Raw genomic sequence first — 23,509 nt, 5'->3', positions numbered from 1 at the left:
CAAAACTACAAGAATTACTGTAACATTCCTTTACATCCTTCCCCTTTATTCAGTAAGAAACAATTACAGTGAACCAAAGCAACAACACACGAGGCCAAAATGTTTCAGTATAATTATATTATATCATATCATTTAATTCAATGTTGTACCTGAAACTAACCACACAGGTTGGACAAAACCCTGCCCACCGTCAACACAAGGTCCCAGCAAAAGAGAGAGCGACAGAGACAGAAAGGCACAAATAGAGATCAACATTTGAAAAGGATGAACAGGGGGATGGGGGTAAGACGTGTAAAAGAAGATGACAAAGCTTGGAGTAGAGGACAAACAGAAGAAGTGAAGGTATAAACAAAGAGGAAGGAGGGGGATACAAAGAAAAAGAAAGAGGCACTGAACTGAATGGCTGGCAGACAGACGGACATGGCCACACAACCCAGGCACAGGTTGAAGGAGTACGACAGAGGTGATAACAAAGAAAGGCACAAGTAGAAAAATGTCCCCCCCCCTCTTATATTTTTCTTATTTTCTATTTCTGCACATTAAAATTAAATTTGGATGAGGTCCAGGAGGAGAGGACTGTATGAGCGTGAGGGAAAGACTGAGTATGAGGCTTAGGAATATTTTAAAAAGGCAAACAAATTTCAACTGAAATAACCGAATGGGGGCAGGAACAAGTGTTACGCATTACATAGAGTAAACAACATACAATAAAAGGCATTTTAAAAATAAAATTAATACTATTATTTCCGACCATCATCATTATTTCCTTTATCATTATTGTTAATCATATCATTATTATTATTATCAATAACAAAGCATTTTTTTTAATGTGAAGGATAGATATAATCGCTCTCTCTACCTCTGGCCACTTCTCTACCATTAAAGAAAACCAGAAAATGAGTGGAGAGAAAAAGAGAGACGGAGAGAAAGAGTGAGGTTGAAAGAGTGACTGAGGTATATGTATCCTGCCTGCCGGTTCTAGCCTAGTCTCTTTGCCACCTAGTAAGTATATGGTTGTCCTCCATCTCTACCTCTGAAAGTGTACTGCTGGCCAGTAGAATGTCTGCAGGATATTGAGGTATGGTACTGCTGGGTTCAGAGGATATCTCTCACTACCTACATCCATAAATGGATTCAAAAGTCTACAAAAAGCGTACCAAGAGGTGTACCGGAAAAAAGCTTATCTCGCTAAACATTAGTGTACCTTTACTTAGTGTTGTAAGGTGCTCCCATCCCTCTCCTCTTTCACCCGTTTTCTCTTTCTCTCCATCTGGCTGAATCTCCCAGAATGCTTGTGTTTTAATAGTGTTAGTACATCCTTCTAACCCCTTCCCCTCACAGTCTCGTAACAAAATACAAATACTGGTTATGAATGGCTATGACTCCCGCCTCCTCCACTCTCCCTTTCGCACAAACACCCCCCCTCCCTCCTCAGAAGAAGGAGTACTGGTTGTCAATGGCTCTTGCCCTCCCTCCTTCCCGCTCTTCGCCCTCCACCCCCTCCAGTTGGCGAAGAGGAGCTTCCCTCTCCTCCCAGTCCTCCGCTCCTTCACCTCCTCCTGCAGTTGCTGCAGTTCCTCCCCCACCTCCTCCCAGCTCGGTCTCGTTCCCTCGTTCCTGGGGTGGGGTTGGGGGTGGCGGCCGGCCGGGGGCAGTGGTGGAGGAGGAGGCTGGGGGGGGCTACGGGGTCTGCTGGTCAAGTCTGGTGGGAGAAAAGAACAGCCGAGAGAGAAAAGCAGAGAAAGAAAGAGTGGTATAAAAGGTGTAAATAAAGGAGGGGCGGGCGGGGGACAAGATAAAAAGGTGACATTTCCAGAGAGCGAGCGGTGAGAAGGGAGAAGAGGAGAAGGAAGAGGGGGAGAGACAGAGTGAGTGTCATGGCCGCGGCGTCTGTGTGACAGGTCCATGTCATGGAATCAGTCGAGACACACACAAACACACTGTGCGCTCACATACACACCTTGTTCCCGTCTATTGAATACATTTAATGTAAAAAACACAAAACAACGCATCGTCTGAAAATGTTCTATGAAGATTCTACATGACCCTAAACTTTTTAGCAGATACAACATTCTATAGCAGAGGTGGACTCTCAAGTCATTGCTCTAGGAGTGATCTGTGTTCTCAAAAATACTCTATGGTAGGTCCAGTTCTAGATAAGGTTAGTACAGACTAACTTCACTGGAAGACTGAGCAGTACACTGAGGTGAATGGCCACTAGCTAGCTCTACACTCGCGCTATAGTGCGTTCCATCGGTTTCTCTCTATCTAGATCCCGCTCGCTGGCTAGCTCTAGCTCTCGCTCGCTGGCTAGCTCTCGCTCGCTGGCTAGCTCTCGCTCACTGGCTAGCTCTCTCTCGCTCTAGGTCTTTCTCTCGGTTTCTCTCCCTCTCTGTCTCGGTCTGTCTCTTTCTCATGCTGCCTCTTTCTCGCTGTCTTTCTCTCTAGGTCTCTCACTAGATCGCTGTCTCTCTCACTCTATATATCTCTGTCTTTTTCGCCGTCTTTCCCTCACTAGGTCTCTCCCAGTCTAGGTTTCTCACGCTGCCTCTCTCTCCTTCTTGCCGTCCCTCACTCTGGGTCCCTCTCTCACCTCTCGCTCTGGGTCTCTCTCTCTCTCGCTCTGAGTCTCGCTCTGGCTCTGGGTCTCTCTCTCTCGCTCTGGGTCTCTCTCTCTCGCTCTGGGTCTCTCTCTCTCGCTCTGGGTCTCTCTCTCTCGCTCTCTCGCTCTGGGTCTCTCTCTCTCGCTCTGGGTCTCTCTCTCTCGCTCTCTCGCTCTGGGTCTCTCTCTCTCGCTCTGGGTCTCTCTCTCTCTCTCTGGGTCTCTCTCTCTCTCTCTGGGTCTCTCTCTCTCGCTCTCGCTCTGGGTCTCTCGCTCTGGGTCTCTCTCTCTCTCTCTGGGTCTCTCTCTCTCGCTCTCGCTCTGGGTCTCTCGCTCTGGGTCTCTCTCTCGCTCTCGCTCTGGGTCTCTCTCTCTCGCTCTGGGTCTCTCGCTCTGGGTCTCTCGCTCTGGGTCTCTCGCTCTGGGTCTCGCTCTCGCTCTCGCTCTGGGTCTCGCTCTCGCTCTGGGTCTCTCGCTCTGGGTCTCTCGCTCTGGGTCTCTCGCTCTGGGTCTCTCGCTCTGGGTCTCTCGCTCTGGGTCTCTCGCTCTGGGTCTCTCGCTCTGGGTCTCTCGCTCTGGGTCTCTCGCTCTGGGTCTCTCGCTCTGGGTCTCTCGCTCTGGGTCTCTCGCTCTGGGTCCCTCTCTCTCTCTCGCTCTGGGTCCCTCTCTCTCTCTCGCTCTGGGTCCCTCTCTCTCTCTCGCTCTGGGTCCCTCTCTCTCTGGGTCCCTCTCTCTCTCTCGCTCTGGGTCCCTCTCTCTCTCTCGCTCTGGGTCTCTCTCTCTCGCTCTCTCGCTCTGGGTCTCCTCTCTCTCTCTCTCGCTCTGGGTCTCTCTCTCTCGCTCTGGGTCTCTCTCTCTCGCTCTGGGTCTCTCTCTCTCTCTCTGGGTCTCTCTCTCTCTCTCTGGGTCTCTCTCTCGCTCTCGCTCTGGGTCTCTCTCTCTCGCTCTGGGTCTCTCTCTCTCGCTCTCGCTCTGGGTCTCTCGCTCTGGGTCTCGCTCTCGCTCTGGGTCTCTCTCTCGCTCTCGCTCTGGGTCTCTCGCTCTGGGTCTCTCGCTCTGGGTCTCTCGCTCTGGGTCTCTCGCTCTGGCTCTCTCGCTCTCTCTCTCGCTCTGGGTCCCTCTCTCTCTGGGTCCCTCTCTCTCTCCCGCTCTGGGTCCCTCTCTCTCCCGCTCTGGGTCCCTCTCTCTCTCCCGCTCTGGGTCCCTCTCTCTCTCCCGCTCTGGGTCCCTCTCTCTCTCCCGCTCTGGGTCCCTCTCTCTCTCTCGCTCTGGGTCCCTCTCTCTCTCTCGCTCTGGGTCCTCTCTCTCTCTCGCTCTGGGTCCCTCTCTCTCTCTCGCTCTGGGTCCCCTCTCTCTCTCGCTCTGGGTCCCTCTCTCTGGGTCCCTCTCTCTGGGTCCCTCTCTGGGTCCCTCTCTCGCTCTGGGTCCCTCCTCTGGGTCTCTCTGGGTCTCTCGCTCTGGGTCTCTCTCTGGGTCCCTCTCTCTCTCTCGCTCTGGGTCCCCTCTCTCTGGGTCCCTCTCTCCCGCTCTGGGTCCCTCTCTCTCTCGCTCTGGGTCCCTCTCTCTCTCTCGCTCTGGGTCTCTCTCTCTCGCTCTCTCGCTCTGGGTCTCTCTCTCTCGCTCTGGGTCTCTCTCTCTCGCTCTGGGTCTCTCTCTCTCGCTCTGGGTCTCTCTCTCTCTCTCTGGGTCTCTCTCTCTCTCTCTGGGTCTCTCTCTCGCTCTCGCTCTGGGTCTCTCTCTCTCGCTCTGGGTCTCTCTCTCTCGCTCTCGCTCTGGGTCTCTCGCTCTGGGTCTCGCTCTCGCTCTGGGTCTCTCTCTCGCTCTCGCTCTGGGTCTCTCGCTCTGGGTCTCTCGCTCTGGGTCTCTCGCTCTGGGTCTCTCGCTCTGGGTCTCTCGCTCTGGGTCCCTCGCTCTCTCTCTGGGTCTCTCGCTCTGGGTCTCTCTCTCTGGGTCCCTCTCTCTCTCCCGCTCTGGGTCCCTCTCTCTCTCCCGCTCTGGGTCCCTCTCTCTCTCCCGCTCTGGGTCCCTCTCTCTCTCCCGCTCTGGGTCCCTCTCTCTCTCCCGCTCTGGGTCCCTCTCTCTCTCTCGCTCTGGGTCCCTCTCTCTCTCTCGCTCTGGGTCCCTCTCTCTCTCTCGCTCTGGGTCCCTCTCTCTCTCTCGCTCTGGGTCCCTCTCTCTCTCTCGCTCTGGGTCCCTCTCTCTGGGTCCCTCTCTCTGGGTCCCTCTCTCTGGGTCCCTCTCTCTGGGTCCCTCTCTCTGGGTCCCTCTCTCTGGGTCCCTCTCTCTGGGTCTCTCGCTCTGGGTCTCTCGCTCTGGGTCCCTCTCTCTCTCTCGCTCTGGGTCCCTCTCTCTCTGGGTCCCTCTCTCTCTCCCGCTCTGGGTCCCTCTCTCTCTCTCTCTCGCTCTGGGTCCCTCTCTCTCTCTCGCTCTCTCTGGGTCCCTCTCTCTGGGTCCCTCTCTCTGGGTCTCTCTCTCTGGGTCTCTCTCTCTGGGTCCCTCTCTCTCTGGGTCCCTCTCTCTCTGGGTCCCTCTCGCTCTGGGTCCCTCTCGCTCTGGGTCCCTCTCGCTCTGGGTCCCTCTCGCTCTGGGTCCCTCTCGCTCTGGGTCCCTCTCGCTCTGGGTCCCTCTCGCTCTGGGTCCCTCTCGCTCTGGGTCCCTCTCGCTCTGGGTCCCTCTCGCTCTGGGTCCCTCTCGCTCTGGGTCCCTCTCGCTCTGGGTCCCTCTCTCTCTGGGTCCCTCTCGCTCTGGGTCCCTCTCGCTCTGGGTCCCTCTCTCTCTCTCTCTCTCGCTCTGGGTCCCTCTCTCTCGCTCGCTCTGGGTCCCTCTCTCTCGCTCGCTCTGGGTCCCTCTCTCTCGCTCGCTCTGGGTCCCTCTCTCTCGCTCGCTCTGGGTCCCTCTCTCTCGCTCGCTCTGGGTCCCTCTCTCTCGCTCTGGGTCCCTCTCTCTCTCTCGCTCTGGGTCCCTCTCTCCCTCTCTGGGTCCCTCTCTCTCTCTCGCCGCTCTGGGTCCCTCTCTCTCTCTCGCTCGCTCTGGGTCCCTCCCTCTCTCTCTCTCGCTCGCTCTGGGTCCCTCCCTCTCTCTCTCTCGCTCGCTCTGGGTCCCTCCCTCTCTCTCTCTCGCTCGCTCTGGGTCCCTCCCTCTCTCTCTCTCGCTCGCTCTGGGTCCCTCTCTCTCTCTCGCTCGCTCTGGGTCCCCTCTCTCTCTCTCGCTCGCTCTGGGTCCCTCTCTCTCTCTCGCTCTCTGGGTCTCTCCTCGCTCTCTCGCTCTGGGTCTCTCTCTCTCGCTCTGGGTCTCTCTCCTCGCTCTGGGTCTCTCTCTCGCTCTGGGTCTCTCTCTCGCTCTGGGTCTCTCTCTCTCTCTGGGTCTCTCTCTCTCGCTCTGGGTCTCTCTCTCTCTCTCTCTCTCTCTCTGGGTCTCTCTCTCGCTCTCGCTCTGGGTCTCTCTCTCTCGCTCTGGGTCTCTCTCTCTCGCTCTCGCTCTGGGTCTCTCGCTCTGGGTCTCGCTCTCGCTCTGGGTCTCTCTCTCGCTCTCGCTCTGGGTCTCTCGCTCTGGGTCTCTCGCTCTGGGTCTCTCGCTCTGGGTCTCTCGCTCTGGGTCTCTCGCTCTGGGTCCCTCGCTCTCTCTCGCTCTGGGTCGCTCTCTCTCTCTCGCTCTGGGTCCCTCTCTCTCTGGGTCCCTCTCTCTCTCCCGCTCTGGGTCCCTCTCTCTCTCCCGCTCTGGGTCCCTCTCTCTCTCCCGCTCTGGGGGTCCTCTGGGTCCTCTCTCTCTCTCGCTCTGGGTCCCTCTCTCTGGGTCTCCCTGGGTCTCTCTCTCTCGCTCTGGGCTCGCTCTGGGTCCCTCTCTCTCTCTCGCTCTGGGTCCCTCTCTCTGGGTCCCTCTCTCTGGGTCCCCTCTCTCTGGGTCCCTCTCTCTGGGTCCCTCTCTCGCTCTCTGGGTCCCTCTCTCTGGGTCTCTCGCTCTGGCTCGCTCTGGGTCCCTCTCTCTCCCTCTGGGTCCCTCTCTCTGGGTCCCTCTCTCTCCCGCTCTGGGTCCCTCTCTCTCTCTCGCTCTGGGTCCCTCTCTCTCTCTCGCTCTGGGTCCCTCTCTCTCTCTCGCTCGCTCTGGGTCCCTCTCTCTCTCTCGCTCTCTCTGGGTCCCTCTCTCTCTCTCTCTCGCTCTGGGTCTCTCTCTCTGGGGGTCTGGGTCCCTCTCGCTCTGGGTCCCTCTCGCTCTGGGTCCCTCTCGCTCTCGCTCTGGGTCCCTCTCTCTCTGGGTCCCTCTCGCTCTGGGTCCCTCTCTCTGGGTCCCTCTCGCTCTGGGTCCCTCTCTCTCTGGGTCCCTCTCGCTCTGGGTCCCTCTCTCTCTGGGTCCCTCTCTCTCTGGGTCCCGCCGCTCTGGGTCCCTCTCTCTCGCTCTGGGTCCCTCTCTCTCTCTCGCTCGCTCTGGGTCCCTCTCTCTCTCTCGCTCGCTCTGGGTCCCTCTCTCTCTCTCTCTCGCTCTGGGTCCTCTCTCTCTCTCGCTCTGGGTCCCTCTCTCTGGGTCCCCTCTCTCTCTCGCTCTGGGTCCCTCTCTCTCTCTCTCTCGCTCTGGGCTCTGGGTCCCTCTCTCTCTCTCGCTCGCTCTGGGTCCCTCTCTCTCTCTCTCGCTCTGGGTCCCTCTCTCTCTCGCTCGCTCTGGGTCCCTCTCTCTCTCTCGCTCGCTCTGGGTCCCTCTCTCTCTCTCGCTCGCTCTGGGTCCCTCTCTCTCTCTCGCTCGCTCTGGGTCCCTCTCTCTCTCGCTCGCTCTGGGTCCCTCTCTCTCTCTCGCTCGCTCTGGGTCCCTCTCTCTCTCTCGCTCGCTCTGGGTCCTCTCTCTCTCGCTCGCTCTGGGTCCCTCTCTCTCTCGCTCGCTCTGGGTCCCTCTCTCTCTCGCTCGCTCTGGGTCCCTCTCTCTCGCTCGCTCTGGGTCCCTCTCTCTCGCTCGCTCTGGGTCCCTCTCTCTCGCTCGCTCTGGGTCCCTCTCTCTCGCTCGCTCTGGGTCCCTCTCTCTCGCTCGCTCTGGGTCCCTCTCTCTCGCTCGCTCTGGGTCTCTCTCTCTCGCTCGCTCTGGGTCTCCTCTGGGTCTCTCTCGCTCGCTCTGGGTCCCTCTCTCTCTCGCTCGCTCTGGGTCCCTCTCTCTCTCTCGCTCGCTCTGGGTCCCTCTCTCTCTCTCGCTCGCTCTGGGTCCCTCTCTCTCTCTCGCTCGCTCTGGGTCCCTCTCTCTCTCTCTCTCGCTCTGGGTCCCTCTCTCTCGCTCGCTCTGGGTCCCTCTCTCTCGCTCGCTCTGGGTCCCTCTCTCTCGCTCGCTCTGGGTCCCTCTCTCTCGCTCGCTCTGGGTCCCTCTCTCTCGCTCGCTCTGGGTCCCTCTCTCTCGCTCGCTCTGGGTCCCTCTCTCTCTGGGCTCGCTCTGGGTCCCTCTCGCTCGCTCTCGCTCGCTCTGGGTCCCTCTCTCGCTCGCTCTGGGTCCCTCTCTCGCTCTCTCTCGCTCGCTCTGGGTCCTCTCTGGCTCTGGGTCCCCTCCTCTCGCTCGCTCTGGGTCCCTCTCTCTCGCTCGCTCTGGGTCCCTCTCTCTCGCTCGCTCTGGGTCCCTCTCTCTCGCTCTGGGTCCCTCTCGCTCGCTCTGGGTCCCTCTCGCTCGCTCTGGGTCCCTCTCGCTCGCTCCCTCTGGGTCCCTCTCGCTCGCTCTGGGTCCCTCTCGCTCGCTCTGGGTCCCTCTCTCTCGCTCTGGGTCCCTCTCTCTCGCTCTGGGTCCCTCTCTCTCGCTCTGGGTCCCTCTCTCTCGCTCTGGGTCCCTCTCTCTCGCTCTGGGTCTCTCTCGCTCTGGGTCTCTCTCGCTCTGGGTCTCTCTCGCTCTGGGTCTCTCTCGCTCTGGGTCTCTCTCGCTCTGGGTCTCTCTCGCTCTGGGTCTCTCTCGCTCTGGGTCTCTCTCGCTCTGGGTCTCTCTCGCTCTGGGTCTCTCTCGCTCTGGGTCCCTCTCTCTCGCTCTGGTCCTCTCTCTCGCTCTGGGTCTCTCTCGCTCTGGGTCTCTCTCGCTCTGGGTCTCTCTCGCTCTGGGTCTCTCTCGCTCTGGGTCTCTCTCGCTCTGGGTCTCTCTCTCTCTCGCTCTGGGTCTCTCTCTCTCTCGCTCTGGGTCTCTCTCTCTCTCGCTCTGGGTCTCTCTCTCTCTCGCTCTGGGTCTCTCTCTCTCGCTCTGGGTCTCTCTCTCTCTCGCTCTGGGTCTCTCTCTCTCTCGCTCTGGGTCTCTCTCTCTCTCGCCGTTGCCCTCGCTTGAGGTCGCTAGAGGTCTCGGTCTGTCTCTCTCTCGCGCCCTCGGTCTGTCTCCCTCTCGCCGTCTTTCTCTGTAGGTCTCTCCCCCTCTCGCCACCTCTCTCTCCCGCTACGTCTCCCTCCCTCTCTAACTCGGTGTCTCTCTCTCTGTGGAGTCTGGTCTCACTTACACACAGTCAGAGATGGGGGTTGATGGAGAGTCAGGGTGGCGCGTGGTGATGACATCACAGACTGTGGGCCGGCTGCCTGCCCTGTCCCGGCCTGCGAAGAATGACCCAACGAAAACACAATAAGAGACAGCCAATCAGAGCTCTGGAAGGCACGGGGGTGGGGGGTTGGAAAGAAGGGTGTAGAAGGAAAGAAGGTAGAGTGCTAGGGCCTAGGGACAGAGGGTAGTAGGGTCTAGGGGTTGATTTGGAATTGTGTGTGTGTGTGTGGGGGGGGGGGGTGTAAGAGGCAGGGGTGTATGGGTGGGAGCATCAGTACAAATTGATGGGACCAAGCCATGCGGAGCCACTCCAGTGTGTGTAAGTAGGCATGCATGCTGTAGTGGACACAGGATGAGGATGCAAAGCGGTCAGTCTTATGTTATAACGACATTATGTAGTGGCCATGTTTTAGCACACACAACATTACTTATGGCCTGTACACATATCTTCAATGGGATGATACACACGCACACACTATATTGATTCACTGACGTAACAGCATAGTGTAACCCAATCATAATGCATAAAACACATACACCGGACATACAACACCCAAGACGTGCCTTTAGAGGCCAGTGTAAAACCAGTGTCGTTTCATCCTAGTGGAATATCCTGTGACCTTTCACCCCTGACCGGTTACCTGGCTGCCGGACGGCGGTGGCGCCCACGAAGCTGATGAGAGTGACGTCCGAGGCACCCCCAGACTCCAGGGGGATTGGGTGCACGCGGAAGTGCTCCAGCATGTCGAATATGGACTGGAACCACAGGTGCTGCACCCGGCACTGGCCGTCCTCGTTCAGAGACAAACGCAGGTGCTGCAGCGGAGAGGGAGAGAGGGGGGAGAGAGAGGGGAGAGAGAGCAGAAACAAAAGAAGGGAGAAGAGAGGGGGATATGGGTTAGCTTTGGCTGCTACTTAGCAGGTATATCTCCTAACATGGTACAGATGTTTCCCCTACCATTTCACATACAAACACACTGGTACTTTCCAACACACACGTAAACATCAATACTGTCTTACTCTCTCTTTCACACAAGGACAATATAGAAGGAAAGTGGAATAATATTCCACCATCTCCGACGCTCCTTGTAAGTGGCAAAGCTTGCAGACGATAGCGGATTACAAAGGGAAACCCAGCCATGAGTTGCCCAGCGATGCAGAACTCCAAAAACGAGCTAAATGCCTTTTATGCTCGCTTTGAGGAATATAACACTGTGCCTTGCGTGAAAGACACCTGCAGGACAACAACGCTCCCTCGACGTCAGTAAGACCATGGAGCTGATTGTGGACTATAGGAGAAAGAGGAGTGAGCATGCCCCCCCCATTCAAAGGGCTGTTGTGGAGTGGGTCGAGAGTTTCAAGTTCCTTTGTAACATCGAGAGCATTTTGACTGGATGCATCACTACTTGGTATGGCAAATGCGCAATGCGCTGCAGAGGGTGGTGCAGGGGCTACATATTGATCTGGTACTCCCTCTATTTCGCTCCACATTGATCTGGTACTGGTACTCCCTGTATGTAGCCCCACATTGATCTGGTACTGTTACTCCCTGTATGTAGCCCCACATTGATCTGGTACTGGTACTCCCTGTATTTCGCTCCACATTGATCTGGTACTGGTACTCCCTGTATTTAGCTCCACATTGATCTGGTACTGGTACTCCCTGTATTTCGCTCCACATTGATCTGGTACTGGTACTCCTTGTTTGTAGCCCCACATTGATCTGGTACTGTTACTCCCTGTATGTAGCCCCACATTGATCTGGTACTGGTACTCCCTGTATTTAGCTCCACATTGATCTGGTACTGGTACTCCCTGCATGTAGCCCCACATTGATCTGGTACTGTTACTCCCTGTATGTAGCCCCACATTGATCTGGTACTGTTACTCCCTGTATGTAGCCCCACATTGATCTGGTACTGTTACTCCCTGTATGTAGCCCCACATTGATCTGGTACTGTAGCCCCACATTGATCTCCTTGTATGTAGCCCCACATTGATCTGGTACTGTTACTCCCTGTATGTAGCCCCACATTGATCTGGTACTGTTACTCCCTGTATGCAGCCCCACATTGATCTGGTACTGTTACTCCCTGTATGTAGCCCCACATTGATCTGGTACTGTTACTCCCTGTATGCAGCCCCACATTGATCTGGTACTGGTACTCCCTGTATGTAGCCCCACATTGATCTGGTACTGTTACTCCCTGTATGTAGCCCCACATTGATCTGGTACTGGTACTCCTTGTATGTAGACCCACATTGATCTGGTACTGTTACTCCCTGTATGTAGCCCCACATTGATCTGGTACTGTTACTCCCTGTATGTAGCCCCACATTGATCTGGTACTGTTACTCCCTTTATGTAGCCCCACATTGATCTGGTACTGTTACTCCCTGTATGCAGCCCCACATTGATCTGGTACTGTTACTCCCTGTATGTAGCCCCACATTGATCTGGTACTGTTACTCCCTGTATGTAGCCCCACATTGATCTGGTACTGTTACTCCCTGTATGTAGCCCCACATTGATCTGGTACTGTTACTCCCTGTATGTAGCTCCACATTGATCTGGTACTGTTACTCCCTGTATGCAGCCCCACCCACATTGATCTGGTACTGTTACTCCCTGTATGCAGCCCCACATTGATCTGGTACTGTTACTCCCTGTATGCAGCCCCACATTGATCTGGTACTGTTACTCCCTGTATGCAGCCCCACATTGATCTGGTACTGGTACTCCTTGTATTTAAGCGCCGTTCTTGTGTATTATATTGTATTCCTCTTGTTACTATTTCAATTTTAAAACTCTGCATTGTTGGGAAGGGCTCGTCAGCAAGCATTTTACATTAAAGTCTACACCAGGTGACAAATAAAATGTGATTTGACACACACTCTCCCGTCTCTTGTACCTTGGCCTTGCCCTGGAAGTTGAAGGTGAGGACGTACTCCCCGCGGCGTGTCTCGCTCTGGCGCACAAGGAAGACGCCGTGGCTGGCCGTACCCCCTGCCAGCACAAGCTGGGCCGCCTTCAGGCGCGACAACGTCCCGTGGAACCACTGGCACTCGCTCAGAGGGTGCTCCACCGCCTCCGCCACATCTGAGAACAGGAAGGAACCTGGGGAGGTGAGGAGGGATGAGGGGATGGATGAAAATATGACAAAAACAAAACAAAAAAAAGTGTCACCAGACCTGCCCTTTACATTCTGGTGTGTATGCGTGTTTGTATGTGAGTGCTTTTGCGTGTGTGCTAAGGCTTCACCTGTGGCATCTGGCGTCTCCGCAAATGGTGTGCCCAGGCCGGCTCCACCCACGCGTCCGTCTGATTCGTCCAGAGGGGCGCGGGGCGGTAACTCTGGGGGGAGGGGGTCCATCAGCGGGGAGGAGCCGCCCACACCTCCATAACACACTGCAACAGGACAGGAGCAAAAACATCAGTCCTATTATTTATTTAACCAGACTTTTTTTTAACTTTCAAACAGAAACGAAACATTGGACTCAAGAGTTAAAACAACTTTTTTCGTCTCGCTTTCTGTATCAGGTGTTAAGTGATCCAACTGTATATTTGTAAAGCTGCAAAAAAATAGTGAAACAGGGAAATCGTCACACAACCTTCCCAAATGGGCTCTTCGATCCTATCCTGTACAGACATATTTGAAAAGATGGGATAGGTAAGGAATATGGTAGTAGCTCCCCCTTACCTTATGCTACATGTCTGCTGTTTGTAGATTTTTACAGATTAAGTGTCTAAGGCAGTGGTCACCAAACTTTTCTGAGCCAAGTTCACTTTCAAAATGCAAGCCGAGATCTACAGCTCAGAACTGTTTCTAAACATATATTTTGTTTTAAATGTAAGCCTATGCAACATTTACCAAATAAGAACAGTTCTGTAGGAATAAGGTTTATTGCAGTAGGCCTGTAATGGAGGCCACCCTAGCAGTGGAGGTTTCAGTGAGGAGGCAGACATTTCGATACGGGGCAAACTCAGAATGGAGGGTGTTTATTTACAGCGCTGAGGTGGAGCAGCTGGAAAACTGTACACTATGTAAATCAAAAATCACAAACATAACAATAACTGGACAAGAACATACACTGGAAAATGTATCAAATAAAAGGTTGAGCTCAATCAATAACTGAAATTATAGCATTAAAAAAATATATATATAAAACGCAACATGTAAAGTGTTGGTCCCATTTCTTGAGCTGAAATAAAAGATCCCAGAAATGTTCCATATGCACAAAAAGCTTATTTCTTGAAATGTTGTGCACAATTAGTACCCTGTTAGTGAGCATTTCTCCTTTGTCAAGATAATCCATCCACTTGACAGGTGTGGCATATCAAAAAGCTGATTAAACAGCATGATCATTACACAGGTGAACCTTGTGCTGGGGGCAATAAAAGGCCACCCTAAAATGTGCAGTTTTGTCACACAACACAATGCCACAGATGTCTCAAGTTGAGGGAGCGTGCAATTGGCTTGCTGACCGCAGGAATGTCCACCAGAGCGGTTGCCAGATCATTTAATGTTCATTTCTCTACCATAAGCCGCCTCCAACACCTCTACATCCAGCTTCTTCACCTGTGGGATCATCTGAAACCAGCCACCCGAACTGAGGGTCAGTACAACCAAAGAATTTCTGCACTAACTGTCAGAACCCGTCTAAGGGAAGCTCATCTGCGTGCTCATTGTCCTCACCAGGGTCTTGACCAGACTGCAGTTCAGTGTCGTAACCGACTTCAGTGGGCAAATGCTCACCTTCGATGGCCACTGGAGAAGTGTGCTCTTCACGGATGAATCCCAGTTTCAACTGTACTGGGCAGATGGCAAACAACGTGTATGGCGTCGTGTGGCCGAGCAGTTTTCTGAACGTTGTGTGCCTCATGGTGAGTGCCCCATGGTGAGTGCCCCATGGCGAGTGCCCCATGGCAATTGAAGGTGATTAGAGTGAGGATGAATTAACTGTGGTGGCAGGTGCATTGCTGACTGCTGAGAAGAAGTTGAATATAGAGAGAAGTGGTGTAGTGAGGAAGGTCGGCGTGAAGTCCATCCATGATGGAACCTTGGCGAGAGTGAGGACCGCCGAATTCGGGCCTTGTCCTGAGGATGATTCTGGCCCAGTGGGAGTGAGATTTGTAGAGCGAATGGATCCTTGTATTTTGGCTGATCCATGTGATATCAGGTTGGGGACTGTTGAGTTGGTGAAGTTAACTCGTGATGATTTATTGTGTTACATTCACCCAGAGGGAGTGGGTGCTCCGCATTACGCGATCAGTGACAACAATTATGACTTGCTTTGCACAGCAGGGTGCCATTGAAAGGAGTGACAACGGGGATGGCATTAAGTGTTGAGGAGGAGCAGTTGAAATGGAAGATTCCCGCCGTTTGGCGAGTCGTAGATTTGGTGGAGAGTGTGGGGAAACTGTTTTAATGCAGTCTTTGCCAGATAAGGTCATGGTAGGAAGTGTCAATTACCCCGTGAGAGCTTTTGTTCCAAAAATAAAATAGTGTTTTAGGTGTCAGGTTTATGGGCATGTTGCAGCAGTGTGTCGGAGGGAGCTGCCTTGATGTGAGAAAGGAGGGCATGAGACGAAGGAATGTGTGCTATCGGAGGAGAAAGTAATACATGTTAGTTGTGGGGGTTCCCATGGAACTGGAGTTTGGAGGGGTCCGGTGAGAGAAAGGGACATTTGAGGTAGCCAGGGTTAGAGTAGTGCAGAAAGTGTCATATCACGAAGCAGTGAAAAGAGTGGTAGAGGAAGATGGGGACCCGGGTGAGGGATCCTGAGAAATGGGAAGAATATGTGCTTCAGTACAGTGGACTTTTTAGCATTTATTGCCTTGGTTGTTAATTGTACTGCAGAAAATCACAGAAAATAGAGGTGGAAGAGAAGTACTTTTATTGCAGAACAGTTGCGGGGGGTGTTGAGTGGTAGTATTCTGTCCTCTCAGACCGTTGGTCTGAAGTAGGACTTGATAGGGTTAAATAGTGGAATGGGGTGGTGGGTTTTGTAGAGAGGGCTAATAGTTGGCTGGGCAATTTCCCGTTGTCTCAATTGTATATATTACCGTATCAAATAATTGAATGTAGGTAGGCCGTGGATGGCCTTACACCGGTACAGTAGGTGGCGGTGTATGCACCTAAAAGTTGGATGCGATCTGACAACCAAATCCCAAAGAAGAAGCAGCTCCGTTTGACCCACCTCCCGTCTCAGCAGGAACATGACAGAGGAACAAACATTTCACAGGTAGGCTACGTTTTTAAAAATAATTATTTTACACCACATAATGATTACCGAACTCTGTGCACTTCAATTGTAACACTGATAAGAAAAGGCATGATAAGAAACATTACATGCAGTGCAACAAACAAATGGCTGCTGCCAAAACCAAATGAATCGCCGTGGGAACTCGCAACCTGCGTTTCGCTCTACAGGCTACATCGACAGCGCCAAAGGACAAGGCATCATACACATATTATATTCAATAAAGGAATGTGCATTTCATAAACCGTTTCCATGTCTGGTTGTATCTGCATCTGATGGTCAGTCTCAGCAGATGGAGGGGAGAGCGAGAACAGCAGAGGGTCCGCCTCTCACGGTTCCCCGATCTCTCCTTTTCCTCCGGTGAGACTGACCAGAGAGAGGGGGAGACAGTCTGATGACCAAACTCGAGTCACACCGCATTATTTCTGCTTCATGCACAAATTCATGTTGCTCCTATGACCAGGGAAAGTTAATTATTAGTCGACATTAAAAGACACGACGAGCCGTTAATAATAATAAAAACCCCGGTCCTATCGAGGCATGTTTTCTATGTTTTGAAAAGTGTTGAATCGTAAAAGCAGCAGCTATTTGCTGTATTCTTTGACAGTCTCTCTGGTCAGGGTTTTAAAGTCATTAAAATCGCATTTAGGTCAGTATCAAACTTTGCTGCGGGGTAGTGGAAGCTACTGGCACGGTGATTTGAGCTATCCGATTGGCCAGCGCAGTAGGCACACTTGATTTAGCACTACAGGTCTGCCAGGTAGGCAGAGTTTGGTCATTCTGACAAATGAAATGGTTCAAAATAGGAAGACTTTGCCTACCCGGCGCACAGGGCTGCCGAATCAAGTGCATCTACCACCAACGACTCAAGGCAACAAAAATAAATTTTAAAAAAGAGGAGCGCAAAGAAATGTTCGGCGATCGACTAGGAATGCCTAGTTGACTAGGACCGTGATTGACTGGTTGGTATATACTGGTCTAAGAGTAGTAGCTTGGTGAGGTGTCTAAGGGTCGATTTGGGATGCCCCACTCACCTTGAGAGAGGCGGTCACTGAATTCTGGCATTCCACTGATGTCCATGGGTCCCCCACACACAGCTTCTATGTCCTCCTGTTCACTGTAGAGTCAAGATACACAAAGCTTGCTCTACAGTAGCTGGGGTGTCGCTTCTACTTCTGCTGACCTCATCAATATTTGACAAGCATATATATATATGGTCCCTCTTAACTCTCACTGACTGCCCCCCCCCTCCCCACCCTAATCACTGACTTAAGAGTTCTTTCAACTTAACACACAATTTGCTTACCTGATACATATACCGTTCCTGATGTCACTCAACCAAGCTCTCATCTGCACAGCGTCTCGCGTCTCAATCACATACTGCACCTGTCCCTCCAACTGACAGAGAGAAAGATAGGGTTAGCGAGAGAGTGACAAAGGGGTGAGAGGGAGGGGGCGAGAGAGAGAGGGGCAAGAGAAAGGGGGGGTGAAAGGGGTGAGAGGAAGGAGAGAGAGAGAGAGAGAGAGAGAGAGAGAGAGAGAGGGCGAGAGAGGGAGTGTGAGAGAGAGAGCAAAATACAAGTCAGTCTACAGATGCAAGATGAACAGGAACTGACTACCTGAACAGAATTTACTGAGAGAACAAGAAAGGGGAAATGAAAGGATGGACAGAGCAGAGCATCACCTGCAGGAGGAAGGTGTTCTCCTTGTCAGGCACCTCCAGGGCTGTGGTGCTCCTCACATCCACAATAGAGCAGCATGGGATAGTCAGCCTGGGCTTGGAGGACTGAGACAGGGGGACAGAGAAGAACATTGAATAAGACACATCTGTGCACTCAGAGAAATTGTGCAATTTTCACAATGCCTGCCAATGACATCATTCATCTCCAAGCATTCCAAAGGAGCATGTTGATAGGTTGTCATGCCTCAGTGTTACATCAAAGATACACAATCTACTCCGATGGCCCCCACCCTCTGGAGAGCCAAGCCCAGCCAATCAGAATTAGTTTTCCCTACAAAAGAGTTTTATTATAGACAGATATAAGTTAACGTGGCCAGGATAACAAATGACTATGAGGAAATTAAATCGAAAATGGGAGGAACAACATAGTTTAACCCAATAAAGATTTGAATTAAAATGTTGTACCTTGTAAAGAATAAGCATTGCTAAATTGCACATTAAGTTTTAATCTTTTTGTCACAAATAATGCTATCAGTATAATGTAGTACAATTACAAATGTGAACTTTATCTTCCAATAATTTTATTTCTCAATATGGAAGTGTTATCTGGTGGGAAATTAAACAAAAACTGTGAAACTTGAAAATGCAAACTGGAGTATTGCGTTTAAATTTCATCATTGATTATGTTCACATGAAAATAAAATTGCAAACTTATTAATGTATCATTATCAAATATGATTTTTTTGGGGCAGCTATATACTCCAAACATTAAGAATATCTTCCTAATATCGAGTTGCACTGAACAGGTGTCTCACTCACTTTAGGCGGGATGAAGAACTCCAGATAGTACTCCTCGCCGCGCTCCCCCTCCTTGTCCCTCTCCCTCAGGACCAGTCGGCACTTGTGCCACCGACCACCCCTCCAGCCCACAGTGCCCCCAGGGACGAGAGGCTGCACTGCAGCTGTCTGAGCAGCGTTAGCGGTGGACGAGGTGTTGTTTAAGCCAGTACCAGCGTTGTTGTGTTCTTGTGTGCCGTGGTGCAGCAGGCCAAAGGAAAAGCCAGGGAAACCACCGTGGCTCCCGGCAAACTCATCTGGCATGGAGGAGCTGACGCTGACTCCTCCCTCCCTCACCAGCCGGCCCATCTTCCTCGGGGTGGCGCTGCTGCTGCTGCTGGGGGGCAGGCCGGAAGAAGGTGACACCACGGCCGAAGTGGGTGCCGAAGAGAGAACGGGGGGCGGGGAGCGAGACAGACGCAGCTTCTCCAGCCGGTGGCTCCACTTCTCCTTCTCTCCCCCCTCGCCATTGCTCCGCCGGCGGTCCCGTGCCTCCGATAGCGAGAGGGAGGTGGCACTGCTGGAGGAAGATGGGGGCAGGGAGGAGGAGGAGGAGTGGGGGAGGGAAAGGGGCAGGGAGAGGGAGACAGGCATGGAGGAGGTGGGTGTAGGGGGCTGAGTGCCAGAGTTCCTCTTGGAGGAAGAGCCGGTGCAAGCGTCCTGGACCCCCATTGTGTAGCTGTAGCTGGAGGGGAGCTGGGAGGAGCTCTGGGGGGAGTCGCTGGACGAGCTGCGCCAGTGCAGGATGCCCCGGACACTGCCCCGCACGCTGCGCCCAACACTCCGCAGAGAGAAGCGCTTCTTCAGTTTGGTTTTGGACTGGCTTCCTGCCGAGGCCGGGGTGCCATTACCCTTGGAGTGGGGAGGAGTTGTGTCGGAGCAAGGGGAGGTAGGCGTTTGGGGCATATGGGAGGGGTCTTCATTGTCCAAGCAAACTTCCAGCTCCTCCTCCCCCTCATCTGGCTCCACCTCCTCCTCCATGACCGTTACACCCGCCCAGCTGTCCTCTTCCTCGGCTGTTGTTTCTCCATTTCCTGGGCCGACGCCAGTGAAGTGTTTAACAGTAACTGGGGCACCCCTCTCTTCCCGCCTGCCGTTGTTTCCTCCTCCCACTGAGGAGGAGCAGGAGGAGGAGGAGGATGGGGGGAGGACCGTTGTGACAGCATAGGAGTCTTGAAATTGGTCCCCACTTCTGGTTTCCAACACCAGTCGTGTGGAGGCAGGCTTGGGCAGGGCTCTCACCGGGTTGGCTGGGGCACAGGGGTGGTAGGAGGCTCCCTCTGTGACAGGAGGGGAGAGACCGCCTCCTCTTCCAGGGAGGTGGCGTCTGATTGTGGGGCCCAGCTCCCCGCCTCCATCCCAGGGGCTGTACCCAGCGCCCCGGCCACTCCCTCCAGTTCGCTCTGGAAATGTCGGACAAAGCGGTCAGTGAAGCGGCGACAGAAGGCGGCAGCAGAGTCGGGGGAGTAGTGAGGGTTCTCCAGGAGGAACGCCCGGAAGTGGCGGGCAAAGTCCCCGGCCGCCATGCGGGCATGCAGCTCACAGAACTCCGTCCAGCTCAGGCAGGGGGAGGGTGTGGGGGTGTCCGACAGCGAGGAGGGGTGAGGCTGGGCCAAGGGAGGGGGCAGGGGGGGTGGCCGAGGGAACATGGGCAACAGGGAGGGGGATGGAGGGGACGGAGAAGGGGAGGGTGAAAGGGGCAGCGGGGAGGAGTTGGCTGCCCGCGGGCTAGGTGGGGTTAAAAGAGAGCCGTTCATTCTACTAGGAGGGCGTGGGGGGAGGGGGCTGATTGGCCAACTAGCTGGCTGCTATTTGGTTTATCACTTAAGGTTAATTAATGAAACCTGCACAGCTCCTCAGGGCTAATTTACAAACGGGTGGGAATTCAAGTACCGTACTATGCCAGGCATAGAGTAGATTCACCCCCATTTAAAACCTTCAGCTAAAAGACGACTGTAACACACTGATGAGCACAGACTGAGACGAGGTAGAAATATAGGGGGTCTGTCTCTGTGCAACATGCTTTCATACATTTAAAAATATCTATGATAAAAGACAGGGTAAAATCGGTCAGGGAGGAGGTATAAGACAGAGGTGAGGTAAATAGGTGAGGTTCACAAGTGGCCACCCTGCTTACGGTCCACCACACATCCACAAGAACACAACTGCAGCCTGTGAAAACAATACAAGCACAATCAATGGTGATACATCACATTACCTGTTACATATATTCTCCAGAGACATAACCAACTCTAATATGATCTACAATATCTAATCAACTGTTACTAATACAAATACCCCTAGCACCGGTTGCCACCTGTAGTTGTTGTCTGTTGGACTAGTGGTCACAACAGTTGTGTCAAGTTTTTTTTTTTTTTTTTTGAGTCAATGCTTTACATCCATAAAAACAAATTGTTAAGCAACCCGTTTTACTGACAACCCATTCAATTAGCTAGCTAGATATCTTCACATAACGGTACTAGATGTGGTAGCTAGATATGATGAAGAACCAAATGGTTGCTTGTGAGACACCAACTGATTTGTCAGTGTTCAGATAACTAGTGGCTTAATCACTTTCACACACTGTAGCAAAGCCAAATATAGTGTGGCATAGCTAACTAACTACCTTTACTGGCAACAAAATAAATAAAATACCTTGTTGGCTAGATTATTGTAGCTAAACAACTGACTGCGTATGAAACCCGTTAGCTAGCTAACAACATTACCCAGCTAGTTTGCAAACTGGCGCTGGATGTAAACAATCCAGAGAGCTTGGTTAGTACTGACGTTACTGGCTAAAGAAGTTAGCTGGAATTCACAAACCATTGTCGGCCTAGTCAGATACTCGAGGCCAATGCTTGATGGCTAAAATAACCTAAAGGAGAGGAGGAGAGACAGTTAACTAGATAGCTGATATTACGGAGTAATGATAGTACATGGACATGGTAAAATGACACACAGTGAGGTCATGTTAGCTTAACTAACGTTAACTAGCAAAAAGAGCCAGCACATCGCGTGATAAACAATCTAGTTAGCGTAAGCGATACTGAGCTAACTAGCGACCCATCAGTTAGCTAGCAACGCCATCCATCTTAACAGAACCATGTTAGCTAGCTAAATAAAAAGCACCAGCTTGAAGCAGTTAGCTAAGTAGCTAACTAGCCAATATTCAACAATGTAGCTAAAATGTAAGCCTAACTAGCTGTTTTAATTAAATAACAGCGGTTTAGTCAGCTAATAGTAGCGAGATATTGTTTGTTATAGTAGCTACCTAGACTATGGCTATTATCGTTGAATAAGGGGTGCTAGCTAATTGAAGTAATGTTATGTTTACCCACTTGTACACGCTTGTCTTCAAAATAGTGTCCACTTACAGTTAGCTAGCCTCCCATACTTGCTACAGACAACAGGCGAATCGCTAGCTAGCTACCTAGATATTATTATTAGCTAGCCAGCTATTAATAAAACAACTAATTTAGTAATCTTTCGTTGGCTTACATTAGAATTGTAATTTATACGCGCCAGCGTTTAATACAATTCGTTCATATATCCGCGATATAAATATAAATGTATAACAGTTGTTGCTAACGTGAATATTTCTGTGCTCCCTATCTCTCGCGATATAGTGGGAGAGAGCGGATGGGAAGGGAAAGTCGACTAGCGAGGAGGGTGGCAGCAGGAGGAGTTGCAGGGACTACGTTTGCATTCAGGGTACTTGGGTGGTGGGAAAATGGAGGGGCACTAAAAACATTTTGAATCTGTGAATTGTATGAGGCGTAAATGAACATTTGTCTCATACTGAACTACTAGACTTTCTGTTTAAAAATGCATGAATGTTTTACAACAAGCCTATATAATTGCATAGAATTTTTGTAAAATTGTAATTAAAATATATCCTTATGGAGATTAGTAAATAATTTATTTCAAACTAGCTGAATAGATCCGGGATTACTGTAGTATGCCGACATGCAGCCGTTCTGTATCAGTGGCCACATGAGCATATAGACCTACTGCTGTGTTGGTGTTGTCTCTATAGCTTGATTTCAATATTTTGTTGTTTATACACAGCGTGTACTTACTGTCAATTTAGGTTCCACCCTTTTCTTCGTCTTCTATGGTATTTCTCTTTCATTTCACGAGCATGTGTTTAAAGGTCCAATGCGGATGTTTTTTTGTGTGTCTCAATATTGATCCTTTCCAGGTAACAATTAAGTTCCTTCCTGTGATTGTTTCCTAATAAAGTTTTCTAAAATAGACGAATGGACTACAATAGAGTAGAATATCATTGAATAGACTAAAATAGAATAGAGGAGGATTAGCCGGTGTGATCATAATTTGTCTTTCATTAACAAAATGTACTTTGGAAAAAAAAAGCAAAAAAAGTATATTCCTTGTAATCTGTCGAGAAGTAAGGAGGGACCTAACTAGTGGTTGTTTATAGAAAAAAATTAACTTCAATGCCATTTGTACTGTAGGTTCTATTTCTTTCTATCGCCCTCTCTCTGTGTCACACTCACTCACTCAATTATCTTCCAATAAATATACAGTTGAAGTCGAAAGTTTACATACACTTAGGTCGGAGTAATTAAGGCTACTTTTTCAACCACTCCACAAATGTCTTGTTCACAAACTATAGTTTTGGCAAGTCAGTTAGGACATCTAGTTTGTGCATGACACAAGTCATTTTTCCAACAATTGTTTACAGACAATATATTTCACTTATAAATCAATGTATCACAATTCCAGTGGTCAGAAGTTTACATACACTAAATTGACTGTGCCTTTAAACAGCTTGGAAAATTCCAGAAAATTATGTCATGGCTATAGACGCTTCTGATGGGCTAATTGACATCATTTGAGTCAATTGGAGGTGTATCTGTGGATGTCTTTCAAGGCCTACCTTCAAACTCAGTGCCTCTTTGCTTGACATCATGGTAACATCTAAAGAAATCAGGCAAGACCTCAGAAAAAAATTGTAGACCTCCACAAGTCTGGTTCATCCTTGGAAGAAATGTCCAAACGCCTGAAGGTACCACGTTCATCTGTACAAACAATAGTACGCAAGTAGAAACACCATGGGACCATGCAGCCGTCATACCGCTCAGGAAGGAGATGCCTTCTGTCTCCTAGAGATGAACGTATTTTGGTGTGAAAAGTACAAATCAGTCCCAGAACAACAGCAAAGGACCTTGTGAAGATGCTGGAGGAAACAGGTACAAAAGTATCTATATCCACAATAAAACGAGTCCTATATTGACATAACCTGAAAGGCAGCTCAGCAAGGAAGAAGCTACTGCTCAAAAAACGCCATAAAAAAGCTAGACTATGGTTTGCAACTGCACATGAGGATGAATATCGTACACTTTGGAGAAATGTCCTCTGGTCTGATGAAACAAAAATAGAACTGTTTGACCATAATGACCATCCTTATGTTTGGAGGAAAAAGGGTGAGGCTTGCAAGCCGAAGAACACCATCCCAACCGTGAAGCACTGGAGTGGCAGCATCATGTTGTGGGGGTGCTTTGCTGCAGGAGGGACTGGTGCTCTTCCCAAAATAGATGGCAACATGAGGTAGGAAAATTATGTGGATATATTGAAGCAACATCTCAAGACATCAGTTAGGAATTTAAAGCTTGGTCGCAAATGGGTCTTC

At 51.3% G+C, this 23,509-nt stretch overlaps 1 protein-coding gene across 1 annotated transcript; it reads right to left on the bottom strand.

Annotated features, from left to right (window-relative positions):
* Positions 1 to 25: 25 nt before the first annotated feature.
* On the bottom strand, positions 26 to 21,532 carry sh2b1 (SH2B adaptor protein 1). Its single transcript, XM_029635343.2, is given in 12 exon segments — positions 26 to 1,646; positions 1,649 to 1,702; positions 9,715 to 9,889; positions 11,986 to 12,191; positions 12,336 to 12,482; positions 16,373 to 16,455; positions 16,645 to 16,736; positions 17,023 to 17,124; positions 17,839 to 19,148; positions 19,151 to 20,028; positions 20,680 to 20,731; positions 21,195 to 21,532. Coding segments are annotated over 10 exon segments (2,847 nt in total). The 5' UTR covers positions 19,614 to 20,028; positions 20,680 to 20,731; positions 21,195 to 21,532; the 3' UTR covers positions 26 to 1,431.
* Between the last annotated feature and the right edge of the window lie 1,977 nt (positions 21,533 to 23,509).

Source organism: Oncorhynchus nerka, linkage group LG26, assembly GCF_034236695.1.
Source record: "Oncorhynchus nerka isolate Pitt River linkage group LG26, Oner_Uvic_2.0, whole genome shotgun sequence".
In the NCBI taxonomy this organism is placed as follows: Eukaryota; Metazoa; Chordata; class Actinopteri; order Salmoniformes; family Salmonidae; genus Oncorhynchus; species Oncorhynchus nerka.
The sequence above is the reverse complement of the archived record's forward strand: the minus strand, read 5'-3'. Positions and strand labels throughout refer to the sequence as shown.